At 42.4% G+C, this 21161-nt stretch overlaps 2 protein-coding genes across 4 annotated transcripts; one reads left to right on the top strand and one right to left on the bottom strand.

Annotated features, from left to right (window-relative positions):
* Nucleotides 1-57: 57 nt before the first annotated feature.
* Nucleotides 58-5021, bottom strand: LOC4330554 (aspartyl protease family protein At5g10770). The gene is made up of 2 exons (XM_015770643.3): nt 4866-5021; nt 58-1881 (listed from the first exon to the last, which is right to left on the bottom strand). Exons 1-2 carry the CDS (start codon nt 4963-4965, stop codon nt 605-607), a joined length of 1377 nt encoding a protein of 458 aa, XP_015626129.1. The 5' UTR covers nt 4966-5021; the 3' UTR covers nt 58-604.
* A 6985-nt stretch (nt 5022-12006) lies between these two features.
* Nucleotides 12007-17081, top strand: LOC4330553 (chloride channel protein CLC-f). 3 transcript variants are annotated; one of them, XM_015767280.3, is made up of 9 exons: nt 12007-12750; nt 13186-13588; nt 13885-14079; nt 14446-14900; nt 15001-15105; nt 15266-15493; nt 15619-15834; nt 16088-16320; nt 16464-17081. In XM_015767280.3, the coding sequence occupies exons 1-9, from the start codon at nt 12307-12309 to the stop codon at nt 16534-16536; spliced, it is 2352 nt and encodes a 783-aa protein (XP_015622766.1). In that variant the 5' UTR covers nt 12007-12306; the 3' UTR covers nt 16537-17081. The 3 variants fall into 3 exon arrangements, 2 of the variants coding, with proteins under 2 accessions (XP_015622766.1, XP_015622767.1); XR_001542780.3 differs by having other exon boundaries at nt 12056-12750; nt 15619-15847; XM_015767281.3 differs by having other exon boundaries at nt 12603-12750; nt 13217-13588.
* Nucleotides 17082-21161: the final 4080 nt, after the last annotated feature.

Below are 21161 nucleotides of genomic sequence, written 5' to 3'. Positions count from 1 at the left end.
TGTCCAATCATACATTTGCAAAAGTATCTGAAAATTCAGATAGCAGGAATATATATATTTCTTTGGAGTATATAAACCAACTTGATTTCATTGTCCAAAGTACTCACACACGAATACAGGCTTACAGTTTTGGAGCTCTTGTACTTACTAAAGAAGAAGCTACAAACGCAGCACACACACACCCATTAATTTACATTTACAGAGTAAACATTTCGGCCAGTACTTGCCAAAGAATTACTACATGACAAGCTATATATGTCACCTCTACTGGATTTGTGTAGTGTATCATATTTGGAGTTCTGCTGTTCCACTTTCAAATACTCTGTACCCCCTGGCCTCGACAACATAAATTAATTAACATTACGCTAATATTGTTTTTGAGTTGTGTTTTCTTATCTAAGCGCTAGAGCAAACACCTTTACCAATTCGTTTTTATCTACCTTGTGATATGTTCATCCCCATGCTTATGTAACAGCTTGTGTGGTTGAATTGATGAATGGCGTGCTAGCTAGTATAGCCAATAGCAAATGGATTGCCCATTAATTTACCCAAGTATCCATGCGGACCATGCCTGGGTGCGCGTTCGGCGGCGCTCTCGGCGTTCTCAGCTGCAGCCGCCGGCGGCGAACCCGATCCTGCTGCTCTTGACGTCGTAGACGACGCTGAACGTCTGCTGCTGCGTGTTCCCGATGATGGCGGCGCTCCTGGCCGGCGCGAACGCCAGGCACGTGGTGGAGTCGTCGACGTCGACGAGGAGGTTCTGCGCCGACAGCTTGAGCGCCGCGCCGCCGGCGAAGGACATGGTGACCGCCGGCGCGCTCACCCGCGAGGCCTGGCCCTTGAAGCACGTGTCGAGGATGGAGTACGCCGACGCGCGGGACGTCCCCTTCATGGCCGCCGCCACCGCCTTGCTCAGCGCCGAGTACACGCTCGTCGGCAGGCGCGTGATCACCGTGCCGGAGTCGATGATCGTCGGCAGGCTGGAGTACGCCGACGACGACACGGACAGCGGATTCCCGGCGACCGTCATCCCGGACAGCTTGATGAAGTAGAGCGAGTCGTCGAGCGAGCTGGACACCATCGGCGTGTACGAGTATTGCCCCGGGTTGTACGACCCGAGCGACAGGTACCCCGATGACGACGACGACGGGAGGCAGTAGGTGAAGGAGTAGCCAAGGCTTGGCGCGAGCTGGTACAGGAGCGAGAGCTTGTTGCGGGCGAGGCCGATGAGCCCGGCGGATCGGCCGAACAACCCCTCGTTGTCCTGGCCACAGCCGTAGTAGAAGTTTGGCAGCGACGTCGAGCCGAACGAGACGGTGTCCTTGCTGAGGTAGCCGACGGAGAAGGAGCTGTCGCCGTAGCTGGCCTGGTAGATGCAGACGTTGGAGGAGGAGCAAGCCGACGGGTTGAGCGTGGCGGAGGGGAGGTCGCTGCACTGCTGCGCGGAGCACCCCACGGAGGCGTAGGTGCTCGACGACTTGGGGTTGAACACCGGGCCGGACTGCCGGTGGCACGACACGAGGCACGGCGAGCACTGCAGCCAGGTGAGCGAGGAGCCCGTGTCCACGACCATCACGTACTGCGTCGCCGGCGTGCCGAGGCCCATGCGCGTCACGTAGTTGCCCACGCCCACGGACGCGCCGGGGCTGAGCGGCACGGACGCGAGGGAGCCGGCGAGGCCGGCGTCGGCGTCGGCGTCCAGGGAGGTGGCGCGCGCCGACGGCGTCTTGGCGAGGCGCGCCGCCAGCGACGAGATGCGCGCATCGTCGTGGGTGAGCACCGCCGTGAACGGGAGGTCGGCCGGGACCGGCGCCGGCGAGCAGGGGCTCCGCGGGTGGTGCAGCTCAAGGTGCAGGCCCGTGCTGTTCAGGTACTGGAAATCTGCACAAAATTCACCGGCACGTCCTTAATTCGCCCGCGTCAATTCATCCAATTTTTACCGCAACCATGACAAAAAAAAACTACTTTAAAATTAGAGATTCTAAACAAATTCTGCCGCGGCTATAAGGCCATTTGCAATTAATGGGAGGTGTCATTTTTATGTTTTCAAATAAGCCACATAAACAACAATGCATTTAATTGATGATTGAAAATACACTATACTCCCTCCGGTTTCATTTTATTTGACGGTTTGGACAATGACACGGTTTACAAAATATATATTTGACCTTATATTTTCTATTATAATATACACAATAAATAAATGCATGTTTACTTTTATTATAGTGTTTTGAAAGACAAATCTACGTATGTTCTTTAAACTAAATATTTTTAAAGTTGTTGATAGTCAAAGTTATAAAAGTTTGACATCAATCTTATCCAAAACATTAATTATTATATAGAACCGGAGGGAGTAGCTCGTTAAACATGGCCATCAGTTCCGTTGCGCCATCTTGTCGTCAATTTTTTACAGTAGTAGCCGTCTTGTGACTGGACAGTGACGTATAACGAGACGTACGGACATTATACAACTAGGGAGAAGTACTGGGCATCAGATTGTATAAATGTCCCAGCTCATATGATTTCCGTTCCCAATCGAGTGTGGATATGTCATCACATGATCCAATTGTCCAAACAATCATGCAACAATAATTCATTTATTTATGTTACAGATAAGGAGTGTCGATCATATATATGACTTGCAGCTGTGTTGCGTGCTACTGGGGAATATATAAATGTACGAACAGCGTACAACCCGGGCACGTACCCAAGATTGCGGTCACGTATCGATCAAGCATTCAAGCTCTTATTGATGGTAGGATTTGCAGTTGGCATTATCTGGTCATAACCATATTAAATCCCAAGACAACGCTGGATCGCTGTAGGTGGTAGATAGGCTAGCTAGTTAACCAGCATAGTCATTGTGAAATTGAGTGAAATATTCTCGGTAGAAGGCCCACGCATGGAATAGTAGTCTCAGTTAATTTCCAGTGTTTGTGAACTAGTGCAAAATGGAAGATTCTACTTTGGCATTGCTTAGACAATCTAAGAGCTTGGACGTGCTAACATTAGTCCAACAAGAGAGGAAACACGTCAAAAAGGGACTGAAGTTGATGCATTTGGTTGGTAGTTAACATGATACACAAGATAATGGAGTGATTGTCTGATGTCTATAACGAGGACCACAAATTAACACAACACCCAGTCTTGGTGCCTAAGTACAGAACACCTACAAAGCATATGGTACCTTGCCTTCCCCCCTCTATTATGACGAGCAACCAAAGATATTTTTTCTCAAGTGGGAACAACCAGGATTGTACTGCTGCTTTGGATGACTGGAGAACTAACCACTTCTGAAGAAGCCAGGGGGCGTTGGACTGGACCATCACGTACAACAGTAGTACTACTTCCATATCAAAATATAGCAATGTAACGTATCCTAGTGTCTCATCATATATTAAGCTGTTATACTTATTTTGATACGGTGAGAGTACAATCCAGAGGTGGCCCAGCTAACTAGGCAAACTATTTACAGCAGCACCGAGTTTCTGTTGAGCGTGCCTACATGCAGCCGTAATATCATCGATCGGTGCTGGATGATTCAAGTCATGGCAAAAGAAAAAGTTGCCAAAAAGGAAGCCATTTGCAATGGCATTGAAAAACCCCACGTATCGGTGACGTTTTCTAGCCGATCGATCCGGTGCCCATCTCGGCGGCCATCCTGTCCGGCGCATTTGTGGTCGCGCGCGGCGCATGATAGGCTGATAGATATGGTGGTTTGGCATCGGTGGTTTCACGGGGGAGAGGCGAAGTATGGCTACCGTTAGAGCTTCACATCATGGCCTTCCATGACAGCAGTCAATCGAACCACTAACCGGCCATCAATTTCGACTGAGACCATATATAAATTGCGATGGCTCAGTGAACAGTGTACCGTGTACGGCCTTCGATTGAAGGCTGGCTTTGGTCGTATTGGAAAGAGACAAGTCTCTCCAAAGTATTGTTCTCTGGTATTGGTCATCACTGACATATAAACTCGCTGAATGTGAAGTCCACATATTATATCTACTTAAAGTCAGAACAGGATGCTATCGAGAGGACTCAATAGGAAGAGTTTTTTTTTTCTTAGGAAAATATGCCATCTTGGACGGAGTTTTTGCCGCTAATAATGGATTTGTACAAAAAAAATTGTCGGTCAGGACAAAGCATTGGAAAAACGCTTGTGTGGTGATAAGATCGATCGCTGCACCTGCGTGCCGCCCGGCAACAATTAGCCGTCGACAAAAGTGTGTACCTAACAAAACTCTTTTCTTCTGGTGGCGACGGATCATTGACTGTCCTGTATATTTTAATTCAAGGCGGCGAAAAGAGTTGGAAAAGAAGAGAAATGATCGAGCCGAAAAGATTCGATTTTGGTTGTCATTTGGCTCCCACCCTCGCTGTCATTTCTTCATTTTTTTCTTAAGTTAGTTATAGTATCGACAAAGAAAATTCAGACTTCCCCTGAAAATGTTTTCAGGGGAAGGATACTACATGACCAATACAAATTTGTGGTTACACTACCACCATATTTACGTCCATTCACCATGTTGATTCTAGTTGTACTAGTTTAACCGAGGTGCTAAAACAAGCAAAGACTCCAGGCTAGAAAAAAGGAAGTGGTGCCTCAAGCTGATGTGATGCTATTTTGACTGCAAACTGAAATTGGTTCTTCAAATCCTACTTATAGGTGCTTTAATTGGTACTCTTGCTCTTTCAGTCTTTCTACTCAATTGGCTAGCGCTATGTAAACTCAGTAGTAAGCTGTACTGTTATGGATATGTCAACAAAGCACATATCTTTCATCTACTTGCAGAAACCAGACATAATTAACAGCATGAATCAAGAGAAAGCTAACTAATTAAGACAAGGAGGATTATTGATACCCTTGATCTGTGACGAGCACACATCGGTGATGTCCCTGATAGGGGTCGCCACTGCGAAGAGCAGGGAGAAGGCAAGCAGGTGAAGAAGATGCAGCGCCATCTTATCTCTAAACTCTGAAACCACCTCCGTCTTGCAGGTGGTTCAGTGGTGCGTATGAGTTTATGACTACAAGCTCAGCCTTTTTATAGAGATTCCGAGTGAGCTATAGCGCGCGCTAGCTCTTCGGGCTTCGTGGGAATCTCACGAGTAGCTTTCAGTTCAGTTGCTGAAGTAATCTTTTTATCCATGGCGTTCCAAGCTAGCTTCCAACCACCTGGTTACTGAAATAACTAACGTACGTTTCAGTACTACGACTAGTACCTCCGTGATCAAAATCATCAAAGATCTTTTTTGACGTGGATGATCACCGTAGATATATATATATATATATATATATATATATATATATTTCAATTGAAAGTCCTCGTTATCGACATAATTATGATGGCATAAATCAACAGTTCAAGTAGTATAGTCTTTCTCAGTTTATTTCCTGTTTCATATTTTTGCCTTCTTTTGGTTCTAATTCGGAAGCTTCTGATGTCGCTTGTGCTGCTACTGTATCGTTGCCCTCAATAACAAGAATCTTTAGTTAATCATGCTGTAATGGGACGGTGATGCAAAAGCTGCTTAGCTGCTTTTGTTCCTACGGCTCAAAGTAAGTAAGGTTAGGTGCACACAATTATGGATTCGGCTAATCAGGCTCAATTAAGCTGGCAGTTAAGCGCACCTATCTAGCAAAAATGCAGTATGAGCCCTCTACTGATGAACACATCTGTCCATCAAGCAACATCGATCAGTATTAGCGTCGACACTAAGGTAGTTTTCAGGGCACCACATTGACTCCGGTATTAGACACAACTACAAAAGTGTGAGAAAGATGACGAGCTTTTAAAGGCTGCATGCCATATTCTTGAGACAGGTTATCCAACTTTTTGTCAATTTTGGACAGAGGTTCACAAACAGAATTCAATAATTTTGTACTCTTTATCTTAGGTTAGCAGTCTTTAGTTTGTTTGTTTTTGATGATTGGTTTCGTCTTTTTAAGTTTCTTTGAACTTCACTCATTTTGAGTGTGAGGTTATAATAATTGGCTGTAGCTCTTTGAGCAAAGGCTGGGATGCTCTATTCCATTATCTAAAAAAAATTAGCATCCACACCTATAGACATAGTAGCTAGTGCCTGGCTTTTTCATCTAAGTCCTTTTAAAAAACTTATTTATTTTATAAATAAATCCAAAAAAATAGACCTTTTTCTTGGCGCCAGTAATCCTACACCGAGGTCCAACATCTCTGTTAACGACCAAATTTGGTAATATCAGCATCGGAAAAGGAGATTAGATCAAGGTGGAGTTGAAGGCGGAGATTGATCCGAGAACAGAGCAAGAATCGGCTGAAGTCCAGATCGGCTACGATTAGGATCAGCTGGGTCTGAGTCGGACAAGGTGAGCCGATGCAGCCGATTTTAACATTATAATTTGGTGTGTGATATCGGGTTGAATTGAGGTGCTTCAAGATTATTGCCGCACATGGATAGAGTCCTGAGAAGACAATTGTATCTATTAATTAGGATTTTTTATGTAACTTTATTAGAGATATGTTTGGGCAAAAGTCTGCCGCAAAGACTTATGGTATCTTAGAGTTTGTTAGAGATAGTGGTCGTGTCCGGTATGGACATATCTTGTAATTCTCGGGTATAAATAGACCCCGAGCCCTATGTAATTTTTAACACACACGTTCAATACAATTTCGGCGCATCGCCACCTTTTTGCTTTAGTTTTGTTTCGACGAGTTCTTGCTTTCGGGTTGAGCTGCATCGGTTTCAATCTTCAACAAGAGGTAAAACTTGTTATGACGACTTGTGTTCTCGAGATTAGTGCTTCCATCTTTATGACACTCTAATCTTGTCTATATAATTCGTCGAGTTATCATATATCTTACATAATCTTTGGCAATATCGTCATCTAACCTACAATCGGCTAACATCTGTTAATAGAAGGCAGCCGATTAGGTTAAATAGCGACGTTGTCCTAGATTATGTAAGATATCTACCACTTTATGAAACACCCAGCGGCTTGATTGTCTAGATATTGTTCTTCTTTTCATACTTAATGCTACATCAGTTGAGTTTGATCTATTAAGTCGTGCTTAGAATATCAATCTCTAGCATGTCCTCTGGTTGCCGATTAGGGTAGTATCGGAGTTTCAACCGATCTTATATGATTTAACCATATTCGATCTATATGCTTCAATGACATGTTAAATCCGCCCTTTATGTCAGGATCTTATTGCATTTAAGTATATTAAGCTTTTGTTTGGTATATTATATTTGTTTTGATATCTTTATATAAAGTAGTATCAGAGTATTAGCCGATACATGTTAGATCTATCTGATCGGCTATGCTATAAACATATATAATCCTGTTATTAATATATATTTCGATCTAAGTGATTTATACTGTCTCGGCATGGTGACCGATCTATCCCAATCACTTGATTTAAGTATATATTAATATAAGAACTATATATCGTTAATATCTACAGCCGATCGAATAGATTTAGTTCCTCACTATCTATTTATAACCGCCAATCGATTCATATATGACATCGGCTCAAAGATAAATGATATGTCATCGGCACCTAGCCGATCGGCTATCATTTATAGATTTAACCACGAATTCTTTGTCTCTATTTCTTGTTGATTACAGGATCAAATCAATTGGCACGCTCATACATTCGAAGACGAGCTTTGGACCTGCATTGGAGCTTTGGACAAAGGTGCTACCGACGGTTCTCTAGGAAGTCAAGGTTACAACTCTCAAGGGGTCCATGGAGTTCAAGGCGATGGAGCGCATGGAGTTCAAGGTGATGGTGCTCAGGAGTTGCAAGGGGGAAATCTTAATCAGAATAGTGATGCGGCACAAGATTTTAGCCGATTGTAGGTTAGATGACGATATTACCAAAGATTATGTAAGATATATGATAACTCGACGAATTATATAGACAAGATTAGAGTGTCATAAAGATGGAAGCACTAATCTCGAGAACACAAGTCGTCATAACAAGTTTTACCTCTTGTTGAAGATCAAAACCGATGCAGCTCAACCCGAAAGCAAGAACTCGTCGAAACAAAATTAAAACAAAAAGGTGGCGATACGCCGAAATTGTATTGAACGTGTGTGTTCAAAATTACATAGGGCTCGGGGTCTATTTATACCCGAGAATTACAAGATATGTCCATACCGGACACGATCACTATCTCTAACAAACTCTAAGATACCATAAGTCTTTGCGGCAGACTTTTGCCCAAACATAACTCTAAGGAAGTTACATAAAACATCCTAATTAATAGATACAATTGCCTTCTCAGGACTCTATCCATGTGCGGCAATCATCTTGAAGCACCTCAATTCAACCCGATGTCATACGACAAATTATACTGTCAGAATCGGCTGCATCGGCTCACCTAGTCCGACTCAGATCCAGCCGATCCTAATCGTAGCCGATCTGGACTTCAGCCGATTCTTGCTCTGTTCTCGGATCAATCTCCGCCTTCGACTCCACCTTGATCTAATCTCCTTTTCCAATGCTGATATTACCAAATTTGGTCGTTAACAATCTCGACACCAATGATATTAGTGCCAACACCCTTACACCCCTATGGAAGCTAACTCACTAATATGAAGGGGAATGACGCAAATGACATTGGCATTGAGGACCTATCTACACTACTTAAAATGACATCAAGACCTATTTATAAGAAAAAAAATATTTACATTGTATCCCTTTCCAATAAAAGAAAAAACAACAGGTCCTTGGTGTTGTCATTGTCGTCGTCCCCCTTCGTATTGGTGACTTAGCTTCGACGGGGTGAAGCGTCAATGCTAACGTTGGCACCACCGAGATGTTGGACCTCGGTGCCAACAACCATGGCACCGAGAAAAGGATCCGTTTTGAAAATAAGTTTTTTTACGGGTCTATTTATAAAATAAGCTTTTAAAAATGACTAAAAGTTGAAAAATAGTAGTACCGCTTTCACAATCTGTAGACTGCAGTGGTTAGTGACTGCTAATAGTAAGCTAGCTTGAGCAACCATCCAAAATAATCAAGTTAGAACAGGCCCGACCAAAATAACAGAATTTTTAATCTGAACTAGTACGTACTAACTACTACTCATACATAGTCTCAGTCCAAATCATAGAGAAAGAAGAAAGGGAACCTACCCATCGATATAGTACTCATCAAGGAAAGCATAATGCTATCATGTTCGTTGGTGGAAATTCAGTTATCAGAGAGAGTGATTGATCAGATTGAGAGAGAGAAAGAGATTCCCATGCGTGATTTAGTCGATCGATCGATGAATATACCATCTTTTTCTCCGAAGCTTCAGCACTAAGCCTCCTCCGGCGATGGGGGCAAATTATAAAGACAATGGCCTTATGCACATATCCTAGCTGAAAACCATGAGAGACTGTCTAAGAATATAATCTCTCGTCGATCAGGCTCGTAGTACCAACCGGCGAGACGACCGTCACCAGCAAAGGAAATGACCATCTTACCAACCACGTGAGATGTCCCGAAGCTAAAGCGCGCTCGGGCACCAAGAAATCATGCCCACATTATCGAAGTAGTTAGTTAGTTACCACCAGAAAGAATCATCCATGGCGTCCATTGGCAGCAGGTACGTATACTCGTACAAGTAGTATAGTATTAGGTGTAGCTGGTATAGTGCGTGTATACGCCGCTAATATGATGGCGCGGCTACTTATTGTGTTAGGGTCTGTTCACTTTGATGCCATTTTCAACCATACTAAATTTTAGTAAAGTTGTCAGAAAAAAATGGCTATATTTAGTTTACTGTCAAAATTTGGTAACTATAAAAGAAATTTGGTAAGGTTTTTTTTTCATCAAAGTGAACAGTCCTAATTAACCCCTTGTCGCGAGTTGAGAGCTTGACATAGCTTAGGCTTCGTCCCGCAACGGGCGGCGGCACGCCACCACATGCAGCGTCTTTGCGTTGGTTTGGTGCCGCGAAGAGGAGGAGGAGGAGGAGGAGACGACGGGGCGACGTCAGAAAATTATTAGATGGGCTACAATGCATATCCGGCTAGCCCACAGGTTTATAGCCCATTAGTTGCACTTAAAGAGACACAATTGTTTGTTGGGCTGTTTCCCTTGCCAGTTGCCTAAATGCAAGCATATCAGAGCCCAAGTTTATCTGGTCCAAGGCTTGTATAGTATTTCCCTCTACTTCTATAACTAATATAAATATTCGTATTTTTCCGGTCGTCACATCTAATTTTCGTCCGTTTTTCGTCCATACACAATCCGATTCAGTTAGCAATAGCCATGAAAAAAATTGTAAAAAAAAAAAATCGGCGGCTGCCGACGCCACCACCGCCACCGGAGGGAGAAGAGAGGCGGCGGAGGGAGCTACCAAGCTATATATCCCACCAAAGCAAGGCTGCTCGTTCAGGAGCTTGATGATGGATATCCAATTTAACTCTCCTAGATGGATAAGGATTTTCTAGCCAAAGTAGACTAGTTTGATAAGCAAAGCTAATTTTAAAAGTAATTTACCAAATACCTAACCTAGCTTAACAAGGAAAGAATGTTGCTAGTCTAGGATCCAAACACACCCATATCTCTTTGATTAACTTTAAGCTTAGCAACGATGATTTGTGTCTAAGAGTAGGCAGAAAAAGACCGAACTAAAAGACCGAGACCGAGACCGAGAAATTCGTTCCTAGGCAGTGAAAGACCGAATTTTGTTCGGTCAATTCGGTTAGTTTCCTCGGTTAACCGAATAGACCGAAAAGACTGAATTAACAAAAAAAAAGTCTAAATATAACCTACAATTTACTAAATTCAATAGAATTAAACTATAGTTTTCACATCCCTACTTTTTCTAGGCATGCAACCTAATAAGAGACGTGCTTACGGAATTTTTTTTTGTGATTTTTGTGTTGAAAATTTCTATTATTTCTTTGCATATATAAAAATGTTGTTGAATTTCGGTCAGGACCGAGACCAAGTCCGAATTTGTCAGTCCTGATATTTTTGCGTTGAAATTCGGTCTTCACTTTTCAAAAACCGAAATGACCGAAAACCGAGACCGAAATTTTCGGTCAGACCGAATGCCCACCCCTACTTCTGACTGCTCTCTTTAGTTATAGGTCATTAGGTTATGTTGTACTACTCCGTCCCAGAGAAAAACGAATTTCTAGCTACGAAACAGACATATATGTGTCCAAGTTCGTATGTAGGATTGGTCTTTTTTTTTTTTTAGGATGGAGGGGGTATTGTCTAATGCAATTTTTGTTGTGTTCTCTATGGAGGCGTTTTAGTCAATTTTGCTCCAATTAATTATGCAGTTATAAAGTTCTAGGGATTTTTAATAAACAAGTTAACTCTTTTCTTTTATAATGAAAAGAAAAATCCATCTCTTTTCAGAGGTTTTCTTTGGGGAAAAATATCTATGAGGATTTGAATTTAAACACTAAAGGGACCTGCACTCCTGGTTCGATTACTGGGTCGAACAAAAGTTTAGTTTGTTAGCTGCAACATTTGAAATCGATCATGAGACCCACTTAGAAAATGAATCTCTAATCAGATGCATCCATCGTCCCTTGCACCGTCAGTCACAACGGCTGCATACCACCTTTTTCGTCGCTGAGTTCTATTCTTTCTTTGTGATCGATTTTTATCTGACGAGTAACAATCGGTTGTTACAGTGTGGTTTTCTCCATTTTTTTTTCATGTATACTCCCTCCGTCTAAAAAAAGACAAACTCTGAGTTTCCGTGTCCAACTTTGATTGTCCGTCTTATATGAAATTTTTTTATAATTTATATTTTCATTATTGTTAGATGATAAAACATGATTAATATTTTATGTGTGACTTGTCTTTTTAATTTTTTTTCATAATTTTTTTAAATAAGACGGATGGTTAGACGTTGGACACGAAAACCAATATTTGTCTTTTTTTTTGGGATGAAGGGAGTAATTAGTTCTATTTTACTCCTACACACAGGAGATGCTCTAATGGGTGAAGTCATGGTCCCTTCCGTTTTAAGAACACAATAGCTGGCTTGTTAGCATGTGGCACCGGCACGTGCACTACTCGCCCCCAGGCCCCAGGGCGGAAGATCCGGGTCTCACTGCACGAATCTGGCACCACCACCACCGGCACCGCCACGCACCGCACAAGATTCACCCAGCCGTTTGCACTGCTTTGCTCGCCATCGATCTCGCGCGGCCGCGACGACTGTCTCGCACTGTCGGCTCTCTCGTCTCTCCCCCTTCCTCCTCTTCCTCTCGGTCCCGCGCGCGTCAACTTCTCCGCTTTGCCGCATTCCTCCGCGCCCCTCAGATCTCCGCTGACTCCGCCGCCGCCCGCCGACATGTCGTCCCGCGGCGGCGAGGACGACGACCACGCCTCGCTCCTCAGATCCCACCCCGCGGCCGGCGCCGGCGCCGGGTCCGGCTCATCGTCGCCGTGCCCATCTCCGCGGGCTGTCGGTGGCCACCACCACAACCAGCACGCGGACGTCGAGGCGGTGGGGGAGGCCACCGTCACCGCCTCCCCGAGGCGGAGCGGCGGCGTGCGTGGCCTCCTGCGGCACCTCGACCGCCGCCTCTCCGCGCGCGGATCCGGGGGGCGTCGAAGCCAGCAGCCGCCGCAGCAGCTCGATCGCCCCGAGCCGTCCCCGACGTCGTCGCCGCAGCAGAGGGAGAGGGTCGGGGAGGAGCTCGGGGATGGGGCGCCGCCGGAGTGGGCGCTGCTGCTCATCGGCTGCCTCCTCGGGCTCGCCACCGGCATTTGCGTCGCCGCGTTTAACCGTGGGGTGAGCATTTCACTGGTTCTGCTCACAGACTGGAAACTTGACTATCCTCTGCAAGTAGAAAGCACCGGAGTGAGGCTCATCATTTATAGGATCTAAACGTAGTTCATGGATGCTAGCAAATGTGAACCCAAGGGACTTTGCAAATGTGATTTTGATCCGTTTATTTGTGCAAACTAAACTAGTGCAAATAAATTCACCCAAATGATGCAAAATCAGTTTCATTTAAGTGCGCAAATTCAAAGCAACTTAACAGAGCACTGAAAGCAGTAAATGAAAAGCCTTATGTCACATCATATCTGCGGTTGCCCAAAACGCGATAAATTTTGTTAAAATTTAAAACCTTCCAAGTGATTCCAATGTAAGTTAAGGTTGAGATTTTTCAGTTCTGCCTTGCATGACTGATTCTATAGACAGCTCCTGTTATGGTATTTTTAGGTTCATGTCATCCATGAATGGGCTTGGGCAGGTACCCCAAATGAAGGTGCAGCTTGGCTCCGCCTTCAGAGGCTAGCTGATACTTGGCACAGAATACTGCTGATCCCTGTGACAGGAGGCGTTGTTGTAGGAATGATGCATGGGTTGCTTGAGATATTTGATCAGCTCAAACTCGTGAAACCGCCTCAGAAACAAGGAATCAATTTCCTTGCGGCAATCTTTCCAACTGTAAATGCTGTCCAGGCTGCTGTAACTCTAGGTACTGGTTGCTCACTGGGGCCTGAAGGTCCTAGTGTGGATATTGGCAAATCATGTGCAAATGGGTGCTCGGAAATGATGGAGAATAACAGGGAGAGGCGGATTGCTCTTGTAGCTGCTGGTGCTGCTGCTGGAATTGCTTCAGGTATGTCATTGATGATTACGTACCTGTTTCCTTAGTAGAATATCATGACTTCGATAGCTAGCACCTTACAATTATTATTTAAGGATGTATTACGTAATGGCAATTCCATGTAAATTGGATAGCATTTATAGTTAACATGTATTGTTTCGGATATCTTTGTAAAATAACTTGAAATATTGTATTTCACGACTCCCATGTAACTCTAAAATTTAACATTTTGATTTTGTTCCTACCCTTTTGGCCTTTTTGTTGTTAGCGCTTGCTAATATACTGTTTCTTGTGTTGTGTGTTTTCAGGCTTCAATGCAGCAGTTGCTGGGTGTTTCTTTGCCATTGAAACTGTACTGAGGCCACTGAAAGCAGAAAATTCACCTCCTTTTACAACTGCAATGATAATATTGGCTTCTGTTATATCATCTACTGTGTCAAATGTTCTGCTTGGAGAAAGGCCAGCTTTTATAGTGCCAGCGTATGAGCTAAAATCTGCTGCCGGTATCTCCCCTGATTCTTTTTACCTTTATCTTTAAGATTGAAGATTCATCTATTAACTACAGTAACAAACACTACCAATTTTTATCATGTTATGATACACCACTTGCACCACTACCAATTCTTGGTTCATCAAGCCCTAATATGCTATCTCCATTTTGTTGAGGCCTATAGTAATATGTTTCAGAGATGATGTTATCATAAAGTTTAGCAGCACTTGCCCTACTTTTATAAGTTATTCACACAAACCCAACTTTTCTATTATCTTGACATGGCTTCTTGGTTGAATAATTCTCTCCTTTTGTATTGTTGTATATGAACAGCATAGGTTCTAAAGGATATTCTGTCGTCTCATTTTCTGTTCTGCAGAGCTACCTTTATATCTCATCTTAGGAATGCTTTGTGGAGCGGTCAGTGTGGTATTTGGCCGGTTGGTTGTATGGTTTTCGAATTTTTTTGGATACTTAAAAGAAAGATACGATTTTCCTATTGTAGTATACCCTGCTTTGGGTGGACTGGGAGCTGGCCTCATAGCTCTCAAATATCCTGGCATTCTATACTGGGGTTTCACAAATGTTGAAGAAATACTACATACTGGGAAAAGTGCTTCTGCTCCTGGTATATGGTTGTTAACTCAGCTTGCAGCTGCAAAGGTAGTTGCAACTGCCCTTTGCAAGGGATCTGGCCTTGTGGGTGGGCTATATGCACCAAGCCTAATGATTGGGGCTGCTGTTGGAGCTGTTTTTGGAGGGTCAGCTGGATATTTGATAAATTCTGCTGTACCTGGTAATGCTGCTGTTGCACAGCCACAAGCTTATGCTCTAGTAAGTTGCTCTGTTTTCCTTTTTTTTTTTCATATTGCTTGAAGCAATACTGTTATTTCTACATCCTTGTATATACAAAAACTAATTGTCAGAACTCCAGGTTGGAATGGCTGCTACACTAGCTTCAGTCTGTTCAGTCCCACTGACCTCAGTGCTGCTTCTCTTTGAACTGACAAAGGACTACAGGATTTTGCTTCCTCTCATGGTAAGTATGACTGTTTATGTAGTGTGCCCATTGTTTTGTTTTGATATAGTCTTTCTCTTTTGTCACATCATGATGTCTAGAAGAGGACATAAATGTTGTGATTTTATGTTTCACTATTGCATTATCAAAACTAATGCACTTATTTTTTATTGTCCAACAGGGAGCAGTTGGGTTAGCAATCTGGGTTCCTTCTGTAGTAAACCAATCAAAGGATGGTGAACCATCTAGGTTTAGAACACCCAGGCGTGGTTATTCTTCACTTTCTTCAGAAGATAGAAATAGTAAAAGCTGGAGGCGAGGTGACAGTGTAAATGATCTTGAGCTCACTAGCTTACGGACTGATAACTATGACACCTATAATGAGGAAATGCTTCTAGATGATTTGAAGGTTTGTAGGCCTCTAATTCTTATTGTTAACGGTCTAGCTGATGCAATGGTGCGTTCAATTTTCAATAGAAGTACATGTTATTATGTTAATTCTATCCTAATTTGTCATTTGAACTCTTTTACCAGGTCTCCCAGGCCATGTCAAAGAGCTATGTTAAAATTCCAACATCTGCCATGGTGACAGAAGCTCTCAAGCTTTTGCATGATAAGCAGCAAAATTGCGGCCTTGTTGTGGATTGTGAAGATTTTCTCGAAGGAATTGTTACATTAGGGGATATTCGCCGTATGGGATTTGAATTACATGGGGACAGTTTCACAAGTGGAGACCAGCTCAAGCCCGCTGTACGTTTGAATGGTGAAAATATGTATTTCCATTAGAATAGTTCTACGTAAATAAGTAATGAATTGGTGTGCATCATTTCACTTGGTCTGGTCTAGGCTGGACACTGATTTTGTTTAAACCATTGCCATTTAATGCGATAGCTTAAAATGAATTCTAAATTGAATGTACATGCTTTCTATCTCTGAAAGGTAAAAACAAAACAATTTACACAGGCTGGCAAGGAATGTGTACTAATTAATGGAGATGTTGCAGGAAAATTCTTCAACCATATCATTGTGTCTTACTCGAGGATTCCAGTACGAGGGGAATGAACGTGGATTGCTAACCTGCTTTCCTGATACTGATTTGACCACTGCAAAAAACCTTATGGAGGCCAGAGGAATAAAGCAGCTGCCTGTCGTGAAGCGTGGTGTCGGCCATAGAACTGAAGGAAAACGCAAGCTTATTGCTCTTCTACATTATGATTCTATTGGTCACTGCTTACGGTTAGTCATAAGCTTATATGTGTTCTTTCAAACTTTATATTTTTTTGGGTTTATTCAGCTTTAACTCAAGATAATTGAATTTTTTTTCCGCTTGTTTAATTCATTTGAATTATACTGAAATGTCAATTCATTTGGTTATGAAGGGAGGAAATTGAGAACTGGAAGGCCATATATCAAATAAAAGAGGACTTCCATCTCATAGCAAATGGGCATTGAACAGCATTACATTGACCAATATTACACCACATCAATCGCATGCAATTTGATATCCTTAAGGCATTTTTGCCAAATGGGGATACAGGAGGTATACACGAAGTTCAACTTGTACAGATTTGAGGCTCCTCTACAAAGAATTAAATTGCCATCTGAGGAAATTATTCAGGCTAGCTAGCCAATTTTGCAATAGAGGTTATGGTCCATTCTTGTTGCGAAGCAACTTCTACTTCACACGGGAGGAGATGGGTATGTATGAATTCAGTTATTCAGAATTGGAAAGTGGCATTGTAATGTATATCTTGTACCTGTACTATTTGTAACTGTGTAACATCCTGTTGCTGGGAAGCATCATATGCGCCAGCTTGTAGAGGTGCAGTCACACGAGAAACTAGTGTAATAAAGTGTGCAGCAGAAAATTTTGTCAAGAAGCCGATGTTGTAGGTTGTAGCGTCACATTGTATGTAACACTTTATATCAGCACTTGAACTGAATTTCTCCCTTTCCGTGCAGTTACATAAAGCTTGCAGAGCAAAGTTGCTTTATCACCATCGCTGTCCTGAGTCGGAGTCATGTTTACAGCGACCGCCGTCGTGGCATGTTTTTTTTACGGAGGCTGCTTTCTCTTCCTGTAAACTTTTCAATAGAATTTTTTTTTAAAAAAAATCACACTGGTTAGCAATTTAAAAAATATGCGCTCGGAAAATAAGGGTATAAGTTAATAAGGATAGAAGTTGGGAAAAGGAAAGAACACATCATCCTTATATGTTACTCCTGCCGTCTTAAATACAGCTTAGCACTAAATTATACACAACTTAATTATACAATATAGGTAGAAGTCCATTTCCACTTAAATCCGTAATAGTTTGCTACTACCTTCGTTTTCAAAGTACTCCGTATAAGTTATTTTGATATGATGTTATACATTTCAATACTATGAACAGATTTTCTGTTCAAATTTATAATCCTAAAATATATTATATCCGATCAAAATTAAGATAGTATATGTATATTTTAAGATGAAGACAGTAGCGATGAACAACATGCTCATGACTCAGGAGTCAGGAGTCAGGACAGGAGTCGCAGCTTCTTCCGGGGTGCCCCGAAACGGAGTAACCTGGGCACTCTTTTCCTCATCTTCTCTACAGCAACCGCACCGTGCCACGTAAATCTATCGGTGACCGTCTCGACCTCCATGGACCGCACTGGTCGGTCGGGAATGGCACGGCCCCAAGCTAGCCTCAGGCCTCAGCCGTGCTCCGGCAAGGCGGCACCCGGCACCGGTCTAGCATACTAGTCTGTCCCAAAAAAAGCTAAACCCTGGCTATGAACGTGGACACGCATGTGTCCAGATTCGTAGGTAGAATTGGACTTTTTTTTTAGGATGGAGGGTACGTCTTTTGACGATGCGCTGAAACACTGCAGTTCTCTGAGCCAAGCCACACGTAGCCTATTGCGCATGCATGCTATGCAGACGACCTTACAAAATTTCTACTCCTCTCCGCCCAAAAAAAAAATAAAAAGTTTTATCCCTTCAATACTTTTTACCTGCCTATCACTATCACTATTTTTTTAAATGATTAAGGTTATTATAGTCACTCTCTATTTCCTCTATTTTTATCTTGAGATGTTAGAATTGTTTTTTTTTTTTTTTATGGAGGGAGTAAGGTCCAAGGCTAGCATCTCATCTCACGCAACGTCACAGTCTTCGCAGAAACGCCGCAAGCGACAACGCGATACGCTGCTGCGTAGAAGCATCCGGCTTTGGCCTTTCACATCAGGCAACAGCATCGCTATTGTATGGTACTGTACTGTGTCACATACCGGTGGTCCATCTCACTAGCTACCGTTGTCCCCGCCCAGCCCGGGTGCAAAAGACCAAACTATCGAACCGAACACCTCAAGCCAAGGAGCCAGACGGAGCCGGGCAAGGTGAAAGCTCAGTCAGTGCACGTGTATTTTACTACTCCCAACTTTTCCACGGATTAGCAACGCGTTTTCTCGAACCGAACAGGGGACAGGGGATGCAAAAAGAGACTACCTGCGAATCTACTTATATGTCAAATAAGTAATAATCTATGGATTTCTACGTTGTGGCTCGATTTAATTACCGTAACTAAAAAATGCAAGTGGGTTGATTAATAAATCTATTTATATATCAAATTTAGTAAGTAACCCGCAAGTTAATCTACGAGTTATTAGATTATCCATTAATTTTGTATATAAATAAGTTCGCGGGTTTGTCGGTTACATCCCCCAGGCAGGAGGAATCCCGAACGAACCCGTTTCATGCCACTGTGCGTAGCAACAGAACGGCGCGGCGCGCTGATTCGTTGACGAGTGGGAGATAATTAAGCCGGGGTTTTGTATCCGCGCCTGCTCCCCTTTGGCGGCTTCTGCGACGGGGAAGGTGTCGCCGAGCGCACAACAGACGGGGCTAGTGGCACAAAACGGCAAAACTAGAAAAAAGAATTGGATTTTTCTTTTCCATTTACGTGCGTATATATTATGCCTTGTCATTGGCTCGTCGCTGTCAAATATTTACTATCTTTTTTTTTTACTGTCAAATGTATATAGATTAGTGCGCATATTAAAAATTCAAGCCGAACAAGACATGTTCATTATTGCCCAAAAATTAAAGCACTTTCGATGTTTTGCACATGCATGTACTCATCATTATTACTTCCTCTATCTTCAAATATATGGTCTTTTGTCGGATGTGACACATCTTAATAGTATATTTACGAATCTAGATAAGATGTGTCACATCCAATCAAAGTACCCTATATTTGGAATAGATGTAGTAATATATATTCAAAATGCATTCTCAACTGTGTGTCTATATATATATATATATATATATATATAAATTCATAACTAGCATTAGATAAATAGCTATAGTACATTTTAGGATGGAGGAGGACTGTATTAGAAAGAGATAACTATCGGGATCATGTCATCTAGTCTCTCTTTTTCTAAAACAACCTCGTTCTTTTTAAGCTAACGAAGGTATGAACTATCCGTGTGACGCTTAATAAAGTACAATTTCTTTAAAAACATGTTGTCTAGTAGATATATATTTTCTTTTGTCTAAACTAGTACAGTATTTATTAACTTTAGAATCTACAATGATTAATTTAATTAATTTATCGGCTAATGACCTGGAACCGGGCTGTCAGCTACAGCTGTGGTCTTCGGATGTGGTTGTTGCGTCAGCGTGGAGGTTACTTGGGGTCTTCAGAGACTTGCAATGGGCTATATAATGTACGTACGGCATTCTAGCTACTATGGCATATTGGCAGTTGATGTGATGTTTGGCCAAACATCTACAGTACAGCCTGCATGCCATTCCACGAAGTGCGACTAGAAGTAAACGGCGCCAGTATGCCATGCCACAAATTGGGCAGAGAGAAAAATGTGCCATATGGTCCGTGGTCTTCCATCAACAAAATATTGGTCGTAGCTACACTAACTGACGAACTTGAATTCACGATCGAGCCGTCCATGCGCATGCACGCAAATGTGAACGTACCTTGATTATTCTCACTGATTAGTTATCAGAAATTTAGTCCTGCAGAGAGATGATCATAAGCTGCCAGCCCTGAGACTGTCGATCGTATCATGATTCACAAGTGGCATACTGGCATTTTCTGCGGTGATCACGGATTAACGGCAGCAACACCACATCTGAAAATGACGGGATACCATATTAAAAAATATATATGCATGGTCATAGTTTTAAGATGCTGAATTTCACTTGAGCAGTACGTTCAATTCTCTCGTACGAACTTGAAAATTCTCTGTTTCAGTTAAGCCCTATGTTTACGCGGACAACTACGACCGCACGTTATACCGTCATAGAGCGGTATACCGTCATAGGCCTCGTTACTGGGTGAGCTATGGTCCACTGGACTGGAAGGCAAATCGAGGAAGGAAAGTGCTAGCTACTCCGTATATGATACCTCGGCAATATTATGATCGAGATCCCCCGAGATATTAGGATTTATTAATCCTAAGGTGTTATGAAACTTTGAAAAGAATCAATATTGTCATAACAATACTAGCATATTGTAGTTTCTTGAAACTCCATAAACATCATTATCATTGAATATCACTATCATGGAGGATGGGCAAAGGATTTTTAGAGGATTAAATTTCCTAAGGAATTTTTATTATTGAAGCCTTTTTCGCGAACACATTATTGAAGCCTTTCATTCATATGAAAAGATAGGAAATATCCATATGAATACATTCTTACGGTCCAGTCCAATCAATACCATAGGAAATTAAAGCAAGAAGTTAGAGTTATTTAAATTTTTTATTTAACTAGAAAAGATGTCTGTACGTTGCAGTGGGTGAATGCTATTTTAATCTTGTTATTGTTATACGGTTTGGCTAGGGTGAAATTCGCTATGAGAATTCGCTTGGATATTTTTTTTCTAGAAAATCTTGAGCTGCAATTAAGAGTCTGAAATTCATAAGTTAGCATGCAAGTGTTTTTAAAGAGATTTCTTATACGACTCCTTTTGTATTTTCAAAAGCAAACGAACTTAAAATCTGACTTAAACACGGATCTGTATTTTTAAAAGTGAATGAACTTAAAAACCGACTCAAACGCGGATGACGTA

Source organism: Oryza sativa, chromosome 2, assembly GCF_034140825.1.
Source record: "Oryza sativa Japonica Group chromosome 2, ASM3414082v1".
Lineage (NCBI taxonomy): Eukaryota > Viridiplantae > Streptophyta > Magnoliopsida > Poales > Poaceae > Oryza > Oryza sativa.
The sequence above is the reverse complement of the archived record's forward strand: the minus strand, read 5'-3'. Positions and strand labels throughout refer to the sequence as shown.